General features: G+C 39.9%; 1 protein-coding gene across 1 annotated transcript in view; it reads left to right on the top strand.

Annotated features, from left to right (window-relative positions):
- The window catches only part of LOC133663796 (protein Wnt-10a-like), a 94025-nt gene extending 78918 nt beyond the window's left edge, over positions 1 to 15107 (top strand). The window contains exon 4 of the mRNA XM_062068498.1: positions 14571 to 15107. Within this exon, the coding sequence (XP_061924482.1) occupies positions 14571 to 15107 (537 nt within the window). The remainder of the gene's footprint in view (positions 1 to 14570) is intronic.
- Positions 15108 to 17951: the final 2844 nt, after the last annotated feature.

Genomic DNA, 17951 nt, shown 5'->3' with positions numbered 1-17951 from the left:
AAGAGTTGTAGAAATGATTGGAAACTCAAGACAGCCATGACATTATGTTCTTTACAAGTGTATGTAAACTTTTGACCACGACTGTATGTATATGACTATATACTGTATATACAGGTACATATATATATATATATATATATATATATATATATATATATATATATATATATAAACAATTAAAAAATAAATAAATATATATATATACATATATTTATATATATATATATATATATATATATATATATATATATATATATATATATATATATATATATATATATATATATATATATATATATATATATATATATATATATATATACATACTTATACATACTTTTTTTTTAGTACTGTGGACCAATAAAAAAAGCAAGCGGTGGGCCACACTTTAGCTACCCCTGTGATTACGATACAATAATTGATGGAACACGGTGGCCAGTGGGACATGATGTAGGAATAATGGGTATTGTTAAACAGATAGTGTCAAAGATAGGGTAGAATGACCTGTGATTTACACACTCACCCACTTACACAACCGCGTACACAATACGAGCTGTAAAGAAACACCAAAGAGAGCTAATCACCTCCTCCTCCTGTCATTGTGTCTTCCTCTCTCATTTCCTCTCCCCACCCCCTTTTTAAAGTGCACCCCTTTCAGCTTCACCACCCACTCAACTCATGCATCTGATTCCTTCCTTCTTCTTCTTTTTCCCAGTCGACAAGTCATGTGACAGAAACTTATTTTTTTTAATTTTTTTTATTTTTTTTATAATGTCCTGCCCAGCTTCTCGGGCAAATCATATAGCAGATGTAGATGCCCATATCGGCTGTTCAGATTTACTTTACAAAAGAGAAGTGTAGGATACTTATCTTGTTGCCTTATTTGTATTTTGACTTTATTAAATGTATTTATATTATCATTTGGTGCAGCCGGGCCAGAGCAGGAGGGGATAGAAAGAGAGAAAAAGGAAGACAGAGGGGGGAATTGTGGGGACAAGAGGGGGATTAGACAGAGAGACAAAAACAACAACAGCAAACACAACAACAACAACAACAGAGCAACATCAGCAAATACGACATGTACAAATATGATGGTAAAAGTAATAGCAAATAAGCAGTTAGCGAAAATAAAAAATAATACAGAAATGACAATGAGCATTATTACACTAAAAATGGAGCAATATGAATACCAATAGAAATAGTGCTATTGATAATAAACAATACCAATACTTTACCTTTATTATCAACAATACAATTGTTCAAATGCAACAATACATATACGTAATGATAACTTGAGATACGAAAGAATGCAGAAAAATGGAGGGGAAGAAAGAGAAGCAACCTACATTAACCTTGTAGATTGTTATAGTAACAATAGGTTAAGCTTTGTCAGTGTGCCATGTGTTATACCCAGTTCACCCTAGGGCAACAACGTTAATATATGTTTGATGAAACGTAATTATGTGCATGAGTGTATGTGTGCATATGTACTTGTATATGTACAGTATAGTATATGTGTGCTTGTACAGTGAATGTATATGCACAGTATGTGTATATGTGTGCTTGTACAGTGAATGTATATGTACAGAATGTGTATATGTGTGTTTGTACAGTGAATGTATATGTATAGAATGTGTATGTGTGTGTTTGTACAGTGAATGTATATGTACAGTTTGTGTATACAGTATGTGTGTATAATGAGCGTGCGTGTGGATGTACGAACTTTGAGTGTGTAAATATGTACTGTATTTGTATATGTATGTGGGGGAGTAGGTACCTATGTATGTGTGTATGTATGTATGTGAGTATATGTGAATTTGCTTGTACAATACATTTGACTCCCAGTGTGTGCGGGAGCCAGAGTACAGAAACTTCAATGTCATCACTTATTGTTAATTTTGTTTTAGTCATAGACCAAAATGTATTCTAGATTTATTAAAACTTTAATCGTCTTGATAGACTTAGTTTAAGTGTAGTTTTAGTCGACTAAATTTCACAACATTTTAGTCAGCTAAAATTACAGTTAATTTAGTCGACTAAAGCAGGTAGCCTCAAACTGTGGGCTCCATTTAGTGGTATGCCAAATAATCACTTAATTAAATATTTTCATGTAACGTAATTCATTATTTAAGTACAGTGTTTTATCTTCCTATACTGAAACACAGTGTTACTGTTCAAAACTGTGTGTAATGTTACAGTGGCCAACTTAACAATAAAACCTCAGCCTTGTTTGTAAAGATTACTTAGGCCTACCACGCTACTGTATTTTATTGTTGATCATTATGGTAGTAGTGTTTTTTTCTGAGGTGGTACTTGGTGAAAAAAGTTTGAGAACCACTGGACTAAAATATACAGTAAAAAAAGATAACATGTATAAAGTTTCCAAGAAATCACCTTTGTTTAGGCTGCCTGCAAAGCATTTGTTTAAAGGCCTACTGAAATTAGATTGTCTTATTCAAACGGGGATAGCAGGTCCATTCTATGTGTCATACTTGATCATTTCGCGATATTGCCATATTTTTGCTGAAAGGATTTAGTAGAGAACATCGACGATAAAGTTCGCAACTTTTGGTCGCTGATAAAAAAGCCGTGCCTCTACCGGAAGTAGCGTGACGTCACAAGTTGTGGAGCTCCTCACAACTGCACATTGTTTACAATCATGGCCACCAGCAGCGAGAGCGATTCGGACCGAGAAAGCGGCGATTACCCCATTAATTTGAGCGAGGATGAAAGATTTGTGGATGAGGAAAGTGAGAGTGAATTCAGGATTAGAAGGCAGTGGAAGCGATTCAGATAGGGAAGATGCTGTGAGAGGCGGGTGGTACCTGATATTCAGCTGGGAATGACTAAAACAGTAAATAAACACAAGACATATATACACTCTATTAGCCACAACACAACCAGGCTTATATTTAATATGCCACAAATTAAACCCGCATAACAAACACCTCCCCCCTCCCGTCCACATAACCCGCCAATACAAATCAAACACCCGCACAACACACTCAATCCCACAGCCCAAAGTACCGTTCACCTCCGCAAAGTTCATACAGCACATATATTTCCCCAAAGTTATGTACGTGACATGCACATAGCGGCACGCACGTACGGGCAAGCGATCAAATGTTTGGAAGCCGCAGCTGTGTACTCACGGTAGCGCGTATCCAACTTAAAGTCCTCCTGGTAAGAGTATCTGTTGTCCCAGTTCTCCACAGGCCAATGGTAAAGCTTGACTGTCATATTTCGGGAATGTAAACAATGAAACACCGGCTACGTGGTTGTGTTGCTGCAGCCTGCCACTAATACACCGCTTCCCACCTACAGCTTTCTTCTTTGCTGTCTTCATTGTTCATTAAACAAATTGCAAAAGATTCACCAACACACATGTCCAGAATACTGTGGAATTTTGCGATGAAAACAGACGACTTAATAGCTGGCCACAATGGTGTCCCAACATGTCCTCTACAATCCGTGACGTTATGCGCAAACCGAGACGTTTTCAGCAGGAAATTTCACTGGAAATTTAAAATTGCACTTTACTAATCTAACCAGGCCGTAGTATTGGCATGTGTTGCAATGTTAAGATTTCATCATTGATATATAAACTATCAGACTGCGTGGTCGGTAGTAGTGGGTTTCAGTAGGCCTTTAACCATTGTTAAAGGTAGTCAATAGTAGTCATACTGTCATGGTTTGCTGTAGAGTCACAGAGTTGTCACATCAAATAGTAGTTGAAGATTTAGGGCCTGATCTACTGAGATCCAAATAACAGGTGCTAAATATCAATCAATCAATCAATGTTTATTTATATAGCCCTAAATCACAAGTGTCTCAAAAGGCTGTACAAGCCACAACGACATCCTTGGTACAGAGCCCACATACGGGCAAGGAAAACTCACCCCAGTGGGACGTCGATGTGAATGACTATGAGAAACCTTGGAGAGGACCGCATATGTGGGTAACCCCCCCCCCCCCCTCTAGGGGAGACCGAAAGCAATGGATGTCGAGTGGGTCTGACATAATATTGTGAAAGTCCAACACATCAGCGAAAGTCCAGTCCATAGTGGGGCCAGCAGGAACCATCCCGAGTGGAGACGGGTCAGCAGCGTAGAGATGTCCCCATCTGATGGACAGGCTAGCGGTCCACCCCGGGTTGGGAGCAGAGTAGAAAAGAAAAGAAAAGAAACGGCAGATCAACTGGTCTAAAAAGGGAGTCTATTTAAAGGCTAGAGTATACAAATGAGTTTTAAGATGATACTTAAATGCTTCTACTGAGGTAGCATCTCTAACTTTTACCGGGAGGGCATTCCATAGTATTGGAGCCCGAATAGAAAACGCTCTATAGCCCGCAGACTTTTTTTGGGCTCTGGGAATCACTAATAAGCCGGAGTTCTTTGAACGCAGATTTCTTGCCGGGACATATGGTACAATACAATTGTCAAGATAGGCAGGAGCTTGACCGTGTAGTATTTTATACGTAAGTAGTAAAACCTTAAAGTCGCATCTTAGGTGCGCAGGAAGCCAGTGCAAGTGAGCCAGTATAGGCGTAATATGATCAAACTTTCTTGTTTTTGTCAAAAGTCTAGCAGCCGCATTTTGTACCATCTGTAATCTTTTAATGCTAGACATAGGGAGGCCCGACAACAAAACGTTACAGTAATCGAGACGAGATGTAACGAACGTGTGCACACTTCAAACGTGTGTGTATTATTGGTCGCCGTGTTGCATGTGATCTACTACAGGGCGGCGTGGCTCAATTGGTAGAGCGGGGTGGGTAGAGTGGCCCTGCCTGCAACTTGACGGTTCCGGGTTTGATCTCTGCTTCTGCACATCCGAGTCACTGCGGTTGTGTCTTTGGGCAAATGTGTGAATGTGGAGTGACGGAATGATGGGTTCTCACTTCTCTGTGAAGCGCTTTGAGTGTCTAGAAAAGCGCGATATAAATCAAATCCATTTATATTTGTTATTATTAAGATCCAAATACCATGCACTAAAGAGCATGAGAAAACGATAACATTGCGTGTACTATTTGTGGGCGTGATAAGTGTGATTTACTAAGACTGCGTGTACAATTCAAAATTAGACCGCCTTTTTAAATGAGCTTTTTGTGTGTACACTTGATCATTTACTGCACATTCAAGTTATTATGTTCCTACCTGTGGCGTTTTTTTCTATGTTTTCAAACATTGGGATGCACCACTTTTTTATGGGCATTTTAGAAGTGGTCAGATTTTTTTAGCATTTTAAAGGTGCGCTAACAGGAGAAAGGCTGCACTTATGTGCTCAAAACGCAAAAAATGCATGCTTTAAGAAGTTTTTTTGTGATATGTTAATATATATATTTTTTGTGGGAAAAAATGAAGGATACCTGTTAGTGTATGTTTTGGTAACAATTGGTTCATTTGAATTTCACTTTAAAACACAAAAATGAAAATAGAAAAACAAACTGCTTCTCTTTTATTGTGATGAAAAGCAGTAACAAATTATAAAAAACAGTTTTACCAATCCATTTTTGCGTAACTTTGCCAGATCTGTGTACCTTCCGTTCATTGTATGTCCAATTCTAAAACGCAAATCAAAAAATACAATTAGGGCCGTTGTGGAGGTTGCCCTCCTGGGGGTTCTTCAGACCACCAAGCACCGACATGAGAGTCCGTTTCAGGGTTACAATAGCGTTTTATATTTTCAGCAATTGTCTTCTAGTCTCTTTCTCTCTCGCTCTCGCTCTCGCTCTCACGCCAGCTCCCCTCCAGCTCCTACCACGTCTCTCCTCCTGGCTGCTGCTTATAACAGAGCGACAGGTGATTAGATAACAAGGCCCAGGTTGGCCATCTACTCACCTGTTGCTATATTCGAGGCTGGTCCTGGCACACTCCGCTTCGCTGCAGGCCCACAGGCCACGTCCCCCTCCACAGCCGTTTTTTGATTTTTATTATATATGGCAGATTTTAAAACAAACAAAAACATGGTAGATTTTCATTAAAATATTGACATAAAATTGGATTTGGTGCTGTTTTCCTTTTATGGATTTTTATTTTTCCAGCTAAACACAAAAATCTAATATAGGTTCATCCAAAATGCAAAATTGCGTGGTTATGTGTGTGATGACAAATTGAACCGGAAGTAGTATTTTAGCTTTTCCCTTGCGTTTAGCATGTTTTTTTTTAGCATAACGGTAACATTTTGTTCAGCAGGAGTTTTATTGTTGTTTTTAAAAAGTGTCATTAAATAGTTGTCCAACTTTTGTTGCAGAAATGAAATGAAAACACAAAAATTGGTCCAAATTTAATTTTTTTGATTCGCATTTAAGAATTGGAAATAGGATGAAGGTATGCGGACCTAAAACACTGCTTCCGGTTCAATTTGTCATAATAAAATTTTGGTTGAACATATATTCGATTTTTGTGTTTACCTGGAAAAATAAAAATCCATAAACGGAAAACAGCACAAAATCACATTTTATGGTAATATTTTAATGAAAATCAACCCTTTTTTTGTATTAAAATCTGCCATATATAATTAAAATCCAAAAACAGTGCTAATTTTGTTTTTTGATTTGCCTTTCAGAATTGGAAATAGAATGAACGGAAGGTACACGGACCTTTCTAGACAGGCTGCATTTAGATTCCAAACAGTGGATGCAGAAGAGTTTTAGGTTTGATAAATCCCATTGTGAGAGCAAAATTATTATATTTGCATTATATTTGCATATGCGCATATGTTTGCATATTTGCAGTTTTGTAGTCGTCGCGATAATTCGCCTGGTGATGCCGTGGTAGCGTCAAAAGGGAAATGTAATTCTCTTTCTCACAGGTGCACACACATTTACAATGTGGAAACTGTTAAATGCATACAGTATTGAGTTGGCGGTGAGATATCAAACTTCCCTATCTCACAAAGAAAAACATCTGATAGCATCTCCTTTGAAACCATCCCTGTTTTCATAGACTGCTGAAGTGCTGTATTTGGATATAATCCAAGCTTGTTCACCCAAGACAATTTCGTTTCTGTCAATAGTTCCGTCTCATTTTAATTTGTTGGCTAAAATGACAGTTGATTTTGTCATCGTCTTCGTCGAGGTGCTTTTTCTTCATTGGTTATCTCATTTTAGGCAGGTGGAAATAGGTTGTTGGCAATAACTAAAACAAAAATCATTTGTCCATGGAATTAACACTTTGAGAACTGTTTGCAGATACACTATATTGCCAAAAGTATTTGGCCACCCATCCAAATGATCAGAATAAGTTTCAAGTGTATTCACAGTACCATATTACAAATGACAACAGTAGTGAATATCCATTTAAGGATGGTGATAAGTGAAAGGGTCCCCCAGATAAGCTAGAAGTGTTATGATCCGCTGCCCGGATCATATTTCTGTTTACGTTTTCTAGTCATTTGTGTTTTTCTGCTAGTCTTGGACTCCTTTTTTAGTATCTGTTTATCCACCTTCGTTTGTTACCATAGCAACTGATTACGTTCACCTGCCGCGGGTGTTCCCGACGCGCACCTGTTTTTCATGATTGACATTATTATTTAAAGCCTGCCTCCCCAGCCAGTCGGTCTGCCTTCGTAGTTTGTCTTCTCACAACAAGTGACGACTTCTGTTCTTGATCTGGTAACTTTCTAGCTCCCACGCTAAAGGCTCTGTATGTTTAGTGTTTTCTCTAGCTCCCACGCTAGCTCCTTTAGTTTGTACTTTAAGTGCCATGTGCACGTTTTTGTTTGTTTCCAGTATTTGTTATTTCTTAAATAAATAATTTTTGTACCTGCAAGCTGTGTCCGAAGCCCGTCTGCATCTCTGAGAGAACGAACACCCGCACCCGGTCGTCACAAGAAGAAGCTTTTGGCAGGGGGAAGCACAAAAACGCGATATGACAAACACAAAATAGGAGCACAAAAGCAAGCATACACATACATACATACATTCAACCACGCACAACCCAACAGTAATCTACCCCGAAGCCATTACCATGAATTGATTACGTGGACCCCGACTTAAACAAGTTGAAAAACGTATTCGGGTGTTACCATTTAGTGGTCAACTGTACGGAATATGTACTGAACTGTGCAATCTACTAATAAAAGTTTCAATCAATCAATCAATGTGACAATGATAATCCTCTAAGGGAGCACTAGCCATTCACATGAGGCATTAGAGATAGGTGGTTAATAGGTATGATTTCAGTTTCTTTTTGAAGTTGGAGAATGAATACAGCATCCTGTGGCTCTCATCAAGCCGGTTCCAGATCTTTGGTCCCCTGCATACAACACTTCGAGCAGTACAAGCCAGTAGACGATGTTTGCCTGATATCATGTCAGAGTTACGAGTGTTGTGGGCATGCTGGGGACGATAGATAGGAACCAAGCTACTTAGCCTGAAATTCAGCCTGTGGGTGACTTGATAGGTTAGACAAGCATTGTGATAAATATTGAACTCTGTCAGTCTTAAGAGATGATAATTATGGAATAGATGTCGAGTGGGGGCATTAAAATTGGACCATGACAGGGCCCGTACGATTTTCTTTTGTATGGATTCTAATTAGTGAAGGTAGCTAGGGAAGGTGTTACACCAGATGGCATTACAGTGTTTAGATGTGGTTCAAAGAGAGTTTTGTATAGAGTGAGCATAAAGAGGAAGATAATGACGAAGGTGAAAGAACAGGCCAACATATTTGGATAGTTTGTTTAACAGATGGCTAATGTGACATTTGAAATTGAGGTATTCGTCAATGATGACCCCCAGGAATTTTGTGGAGTTCACTCTCTGTATTTCCTGCCCATTGATGTTGATATGGCAGTGCTCAGTATTTTTTCGGTTTTTATTTGAACAAAATCAAATACAATTTGTTTTATTAACATTAAGTGAGAGCTTATTGCATTAGAACCAGGAATCCACTTTCACAAGTTCTGAATTGACAGTTGCTTGTAGATCGAGTAGGCTCCTGTGTGAGGTAAACAAATGTGTATCGTCAGCAAATATTATTTGATGAAAAGTTTCGGAGGAGTTTACGAAATCATTTATGTATAGGACTAAAAGGAGAGGCCCCAAGATGGATCCCTGGGGAACCCCATGATATTTATGGTCATACAGGGTGAGTTGTGATCATTGACGCATACACATTGTTGCTTTCCGTATAGGTAAGAACGGAACCAGTCGAGAGGTACCCCTCTGACACCATAGTGGTATAGCTTATACAGTAAGGTATATATATATATATATATATATATATATATATATATATATATATATATATATATATATATATATATATATATATATATATATATATATATATATATATATATATATATATATATATACATAATGTCGTAAAAGACATGTTCATAACAATATGTAATATGTTCAATGTTTACTGCATTTTGGTCATTTTATGCATTACCAGAACTTTTATTTATTTCCCTTTCCATAGCAGCAGATTTCCGCCAACAAATGTGTGTTCCTACTTCCAGAAACCAACGCGAGTGTGTTCTAGTAATGAAGACTTGGTGATAGACAACAAAGATGACTATTTTTGGACAAATGAAGATTCACAACCTTAACATTTTGAACCTGAATATACGGATGATGAACTGCTGGTTATAGAAGCGAGCGGGAACAGAGGGTAAAACGTTGGAACAGACGGAAGTCGAAAGGGTGAGGTCGGCATGACCTGACGCAAAATCTAGCTTACCTCTTGCTGTTGCTAGCTTACGGCTAACGCTGTAGCATGCCGTCGCAAGACGATGTGTTACTACGCTATATAAACAGTTCCTCAGTTTGCTCTTACAAAACTACAGCTTGGCTATTTTACATCCATCCATCCATCCGTTTTCTACCGCTTGTCCCTTTTCGGTGTGTACGCCGCCTTCCCGCCGAATGCAGCTATTATACAGGTTATAAATGATGAATGGGTTATACTTGTATAGCGCTTTTCTACCTTCAAGGTACTCAAAGCGCTTTGACAGTATTTCCACATTCACCCATTCACACACACATTCACACACTGATGGAGGGAGCTGCCATGCAAGGCGCTACCAGCACCCATCAGGAGCAAGGGTGAAGTGTCTTGCCCAAGGACACAACGGACGTGACTAGGATGGTAGAAGGTGGGGATCGAACCCCAGTAACCAGTAACCCTCCGATTGCTGGCACTGCCACTCTAACAACTTTGCCACGCCGTCCCAGTTATGCAAATAAATCAAGCAATGTTGTCTTGTCTAATCATAAAAGATGTAGACGAGGCGAGTTGGCTGAGTTCTTAAAGTTTACTCCACAGCGTGCTCATCGATAACATCCAGCTGCCGACATGCTCTTCACTACTGTGGCAGGCTGGGTAATGGAGATCTTATGTTAATTAGCTCATAACATCACAATATATACAGTATCTGCCTCAGGCCAGCTAGAAGGCCTTACTGACAACAACTTGTGATCTGATTGGCTATGGCAACTGTCCGTCAAATGTTTGTGTCCGTTCACTTACAGTGCACGGACGCCCGCATTGTTGATTCTGAAGGCCTCGGGCAGATTTGGTACAGCATGGCAACATAAGCCAGCTGAATTCTGATTGGATAAAAACTAGAGATGTCCAATAATATCGGACTGCCGATATGCTTTAAAATGTAATATCGGAAATTATCGGTATCTGTTTCAAAAAGTAAAATTTATAACTTTTTAAAACGCCGCTGTCTGGAGTGGTACACGGACGTAGGGAGAAGTACAGAGTGCCAATAAACCTTAAAGGCACTGCCTTTGCGTGCCGGCCCAATCACATAATATCTACGGCTTTTCACACCCACACAAGTGAATGCAATTCATACTTGGTCAACAGCCATACAGGTCACACTGAGGGTGACCGTATAAACAACTTAAACACTGTTACAAATATGCGCCACACTGTGAACCCACACCAAACAAGAATGACAAACACATTTCGGGAGAACATCCGCACCGTAACACAACATAAACACAACAGAACAAATACCCAGAAACCCTTTCAGCACTAACTCTTCCGGGGCGCTACAATATACACCCCCCGCTACCCAAATTCCAAGCTGCTGTTTTGAGGCATGTTAAAAAAAATAATGCACTTTGTGACTTCAATAATAAATATGGCAGTGCCATGTTGGCATTTTTTTCCATAACTTGAGTTGATTTATTTTGGAAAACCTTGTTACATTGTTTAATGCATCCAGCAGGGCATCACAACAAAATTAGGCATAATAATGTGTTAATTCCACGACTGTATATATCGGTGTCGGTTGATATCGGAATCGGTAATTAAGAGTTGGACTATATCGGAATATCGGATATCGGCAAAAAATCCATTATCGGACATCTCTAATAAAAACTCTATAACCCTAAAAACAACAACACTGGAAGGAGCAAAATATGACATGAAGAGAATATGAATATTTTTAGATATTTAGGGAAAGTACTTTTGTCTTTAATTATGATCATGATTTCTGGTTATGTTAGGCCAGCAGAGAAGGCCTTGCTGGCCCTGACTATCTGGTATAAGATAGTTTGAATGAGAATACGTTATTCTGTCAAAGGAATATCTTATATTTTGAGCAGGTTACAATCTATTCAGGTTTGGTGTAACCCTGCCATGAAAACAATGTTTTAGCTGTTTTAGCGGGGCCGCTAATCCGCCATCCTGCTGCGAGTACGCCATCAAACGGTAGCAATGTGGATGCAATTATGACTCTTACAGTAGGTCAGTCGGACTCTTTAAAGTTGAAGTGGGTTGGAGAGTTTCATGATTATAGACTTTGCCATGTGTTTAAGTCCGGCATGTTTGTGATTCTGGGATTGAATCTGCCCCTAAGAACTCCACCAAATACTGCAATTTGAACGCAGTGCAAGTACTGTATGGGGCCATTATACCGGTGTTTACAAAAAGGCTTCCGGGATCTCGTATGCACAGATCGCAGCTTCTTTTCAACACCCCCATGAAGAGTAGACCCATGTTTATTCAAAAGGCACTACTGTTATCGTGACACACATTATGGGCAGACGGACGCAAAAGAGGAGCATATTTTGCAATCTTTTGTTTATTTGCCGAAGCCAAAGTGTTCCTAACATTTCATTTTCCCGGATGCCCTACATTTCTGGCCAGTTTGATGAGTGATAGCAGCAGAAATACATCTGGACACAGACACATTGGTAGAACGGGCAACGTAGAAAACGCGAAAAATTAAATGCGCAGAATCAAACTTTTAATAACTATTCCAAATATGTCTTACACACATTTTTCTCTGGTCTGGTCTCTCTATCCTGACTTTGCCTTCTCTACCGGTGGTCTGATGACTTTTTATTCTTTGACTGATGCGACTAAACATTATTGACTTTGGCTCTGTGACTCAGAGTGTTTTCATTGCTCTTCATTCTTTGACATGCCAATTCCAATTCTATTCATCACCGTCACTTTCAATCTTGCACTCCCTTCTGGAGGACCAGTTATTCTCAAAGTAATAATGTATTTTCAATAATAATGTCATAAACCAGAGGTGTCCAAAGTGCGGCCCGTCGCCAATTTTTTTTACGCTGCCCGGCACATTAGGAAAACACTATGAAAAACAAACAAACACATGAAACAGTGACTTAAAAGAGCAAACGGGAAACGTAACGAGAAAAAGTTGCCACAAAGATGCCTTGCAGGCTGTTTTTTTTTCTTTAAAATGGTCATTGCTCAAAACATAATAATGAATCAAAATCAATGATCATTTTGCAATGCAGTCTGCTGGAAATGATGGAAAGTACTACATAGCAACTGACGCTGTGGTCAAAGTTGGAGTTGCCACAAAACACATTTTCTACAGCTATCTGGCGGCTAAAGTGGATAGAGAACCTTTCCCAATTTTGTCACGTTACATGTGTCAGGTAAACCGTGACGAATGGGTCCATATGAATCCCCTTCCTACTGTGTTGGAATTGGGGGTTAAATCACCAACATGATGATAGGTCAAATGCAGAGGGTAATTTCACCACACCTAGTGTGTGTGGTACTTTAACTTTAACTTTATATTGTAATGGTTTAGAAAATGACAAATACTAAAATAGCCCCCGCATGCCTTCTTTTTTCAGTGTGCGGCCCTCAGTGGAAAAGTTTTTTGTCATAAACAGAAACCTAAAAAAACCCCAAAAAAACATGTTTCCACTTGGTCAATGTATTGTTACCGGAATAAACATGGACTTTAAATTCCATGGCAATGTCTAAGGGCCTCACAAGAAAGACAAAAAAATGATAAAGTATTATGATAACTCTAATAATAGTCTTCTTCAATCAGAAGTTGCCACAACGAGTCACTCGTGGAATTTGTTTGCCTTCATTTTCCCTCACTCTTATTAAATCAAATCAAATCTTAGTATTTTGCTAAGGCATAGTGTTTATGGCTCTCCACACTGCAAAAACTGAAATCTAAGTAAGATTAAATATCTCAAATAAGGGTGATATTTGCTTATTTTCTGTCTGATAAGATAATTCTTCTCACTAAGCGGATTTTATGTTAGAGTGTTTTACTTGTTTTAAGGGTTTCGGTCCTAAATCATCTCAGTAAGATATTACAGCTTGTAGCTGAGATTTTATGACCTATATTGAGTAAAACATGCTTGAAACTAGAATATCAACTGTTGCAAAGCTGTGTCATTAACACTCACAAGTATAAAACTACTTTTTTTAAGTAATCTTTTTTTTTTTTCAAGCATGAAAAAAAAAATCATGATGCCGAGCGCATATCATTATGTCAAGATAATGGCACTAGCATTTACTTAATTTAAGAATATTTTTCAACATATTGAGCAAAAAGGTCTCATGTGTTTTTTTCTACCAAGAAAAGTGCACTTGCTATTAGTGAGAATATACTTATTTTAAGGTATTTTTGGGTTCATTGAGGGTAATCTAATTTTACTTGTTTTGGAAGCCGAATTTTCTTGTTCTATTGGCAGATAATTTTGATTTTAAAATAAAATACCCCTAATTTTTTTTTTTTTTTTCTTGTTTTTGAACACTTGACTTTTTGCAGTGCAATTATAAATGATAATGATAAATGGGTTATACTTGTATAGCGCTTTTCTACCTTCAAGGTACTCAAAGCGCTTTGACAGTATTTCCACATTCACCCATTCACACACACATTCACACACTGATGGCGGGAGCTGCCATGCAAGGCGCTAACCAGCAGCCATCAGGAGCAAGGGTGAAGTGTCTTGCCCAAGGACACAACGGACGTGAGTAGTATGGTAGAAGGTGGGGATTGAACCCCAGTAACCAGCAACCCTCCGATTGCTGGCACGGCCACTCTACCAACTTCGCCACGCCGTCCCACCACTATATTGACCAACACAAAAATACAGTAGCATAGTAGGCCTAAATATTCATTAAAAACAAGGGAGAATTTTTATGAATATGAATCCCCTTCCTACAGTAAAAAGTATTTGACCTTGCATCGTCAGAAAAATGTTGTGATTGCACAACTGATTAGTAGAAGTAGTAGTTCTTGTTTTCCCATTAATGAGGAAGAGGTCATTAATCACTGTTGTGTTCTTTCTCTCCGTCTGTCATGGCCAGGTGGTGCTTGACCACATGAGGAGAAAATGCAAGTGTCACGGGACATCGGGAAGCTGTCAGCTAAAGACTTGCTGGCAGGTCACGCCCGAATTCCGCGTGGTCGGCTCCATCCTCAAAGAGCGCTTCCACATCGCCACACTTATCAAGGCCCACAACCGCAACACCGGGCAGCTGGATCACTCCCACCACAACAACAACAACAACAACTACCACAGCAACCACCACCACCACCACCACCATCACCACCACCACCATCACGCGCACCGCCGGAGGCCGAGCATCAACGACCTGGTCTACTTTGAAAAGTCGCCGGATTTCTGCGAGCGGGACCTTGGTTCGGACTCGGCGGGAACGCAGGGCCGGATTTGCAACAAGACCAGTCCGGGCATGGACAACTGTGAGACTCTGTGCTGCGGGAGAGGCCACAACATCCTGCAGCAGACGCGCAGCGAACGCTGCAACTGCAAGTTCCACTGGTGTTGCTACGTGGTGTGCGAAGAGTGCAGGATCACAGAGTGGGTCAGCGTGTGCAAATGAAGAAGCACTGGAAAAGTCGAAACAAGGGAAATACAAACTCAACATCAAGATTATTGACCGGGAAAAAGGGGTCTGTGACTGGGACATGTGTGCCCCGGCTCCATTTTTACAGCGGAGCTCCATGTTCTGTTTGGCTTTGCTGGACAGAGAGGACGGAAATGTGCGAAGTCGGCAGAAATGTGCATGTTGAAAAGTGTGTGCACATGCAGTGCAAGCCCAAAGCTGTCACAACTCTGCAAGCATGGATGTTTTGCATAGAAAGCACACTTTCTATCAAGCAATAAAAGGAAAACCGCGGCACTGCACATAGGGACTGCTCTATGAAGCCCTTTCATCACAAACAATAACAGCATAAACAACATAGTACATAACATTTTCACGGTATTCTATTGACATATTGTACATTAGCAAACAGACTGGTTCAGCATGAGCATGCCTGGAGCACAGAGATGTCAGGCCAAATTTAAGGGCACTTAAGAAATATAATGTTTGTGGTTTTTATGTTGTTGTTTTTAATGTATTTGCCTTGGACAGTCCATACTTGTATCAGTAAATATTATCATCAGGTACACACCATCTATAAACGTTTCTATAAATCAGGCATTTGGATTAGGTCAGAATTTACAACATTCGATCCCCCGGGTGTTGCGTTCCCGAGACCAACTGCGAATAGTGGAAAAAAAAGTAAGTAATTAAGACGACTGTAAAAATATGTATTTTTCCACACACGGCTCGCTGCTTCCCCTCCAAACTCTCCCAAGTAGGTAGGTAGGTCTTTATTGTCATTGCACAAGTACAACAAAACTTTGTTTTCAGCACCAACCCGTTCAAGATTAGACAAACAAACAGTGTACAGGGCAGTGGTTCTTAGTCTTGTTGGAGGTACCGAACCCCACCAGTTTCATATGCGCATTCACCGAACCCTTCTTTAGTGAAAAATAAAATGTTGGTTTTTTTTCAAATTCAAGACAAAGTTATATGTTTTTGGTAACACTTTAGTATGGGGAACATATTCTAGGTAACAGAGACTTAATTTAGAGTTATTTGGACACTAGGGGAACATATTCTAAGTAATAAAGACTTAATTTAGAGTTATTTGGTTAGGGTTAGGGTCAGGGTTAGAGGGATAGGGTTATAATAAGGCCATGCCGATTAAGGCATTAATAAGTACTTAATAATGACTAGTTAAGAGCCAATATGTTACTAATTTGCATGTTAATAAGCAACTAATTAATGGTGAATATGTTCCTCATACTAAAGTGTTACCATGTTTTTTTACTGGTGCATAAAATGAACCGTGCATGAACATCACCTTGTTCAAACAACAAAACCAACACAGTGCATAAACTCACAACAAATTACACACCTGCAAACCAGTCAGCTGTTGCCGTACCCATAATACACCGATAGGGAGAAGTTTGTATTTACATGATGAGTCGGGTGTGTTTTGACCTCCGCCGAACCCCTGAGGCCGACTCACCGAACCCCTAGGGTTCGATTGAACCGAGGTTAAGAACCACTTGTCCAGGGTTACAGAACAGGAACGCTGATGGGTCGCCACAAGGCGCCCCGTAAAAGATGGGAAAAAGGTCAATGCTGGGGGAGGATGAGTAAAAAAATACAATCTAGACTGGGCTGGAGTGGGAAAAAACCTCCATAGCAAAGCATGTATACATATTACAACATTTCGAGACTTGCAACAGAGGGGAGGGAGTGGGGGCCACGGTGGCGCGGCTGCAGCTCTTCAGGCCCTGCCCATCCGTCCATCACCCCTAAGGGATTTGCGTCAAGGGCGTTGGATGGGGGGGGGGGGGTGGGGTATGTGTGTGTGGCGTATATTTTTGTGGATGCATGTGTGTGCGTAAGCCTGCTGCGTGTCTCTATTCCGGGGCCTTGATGTCGTGCAGTCGCTAGTCCAAAAGTCAACAACAACAGGTGTGTGTCCATGAGAGACAAGAAGGGAGTTTGTTGTGTCTTCGCCGCACTGTCCTTCGGGAGAGTCTCGAAGCCAGGGAAACAATCCAAGATAGAATGTTTCGTATGCAAGTAAAATTAAAATTAGCTTTTCACTCTAAATTGTCTATGACTGATCATCAACATTCAAAATTCATCCTGCAGGGCAGGCGGTCCAATGTTATCCAAATCACAAGAGTGTCCACTGGAGATGTCTGATAATATCGGACTGCCGATATTATCGGCCGATAGATGCTTTAAAATGTAATATCGGAAATTATCGGTATCGGTTTCAAAATGATCGGTATCTGTTTCAAAAAGTAAAATGCATGACTTTTTAAAACGCCACTGTGTACACGGACGTAGGGAGAAGTACAGAGCGCCAATAAACCTTAAAGGCATTGCCTTTGCGTGCCGGCCCAGTCACATAATATCTACGGCTTTTCACACACACAAGTGAATGCAATCCATACTTGGTCAACAGCCGTAGAGGTCACACTGAGGGTAGCGGTATAAACAACTTTAACACTGTTACAAATATGCGCCACACTGTGAACCCACACAAAACAAGAATGACAAACACATTTCGGGAAAACATCCGCACCGTAACACAACAGAACAAATACCCAGAACCCCTTGCAGCACTAACTCTTCCGGGACGCTACAATATACACCCCCCGCTACTCCCTACCCCCGCCCCCTACCTCAACCTCACCCACCTCAACCTCCTCATGCTCTCTCAGGGAGAGCATGTCCCAAATTCCAAGCTGCTGTTTTGAGGCATGTTGAAAAAAATAATGCACTTTGTGACTTCAATAATAAATATGGCAGTGCCATGTTGGCATTTTTTTCTATAACTTGAGTGGATTTTTTTTGGAAAACCTTGTTACA

This window comes from Entelurus aequoreus, linkage group LG13 (genome assembly GCF_033978785.1).
Source record: "Entelurus aequoreus isolate RoL-2023_Sb linkage group LG13, RoL_Eaeq_v1.1, whole genome shotgun sequence".
Lineage (NCBI taxonomy): Eukaryota > Metazoa > Chordata > Actinopteri > Syngnathiformes > Syngnathidae > Entelurus > Entelurus aequoreus.
The sequence above is the reverse complement of the archived record's forward strand: the minus strand, read 5'-3'. Positions and strand labels throughout refer to the sequence as shown.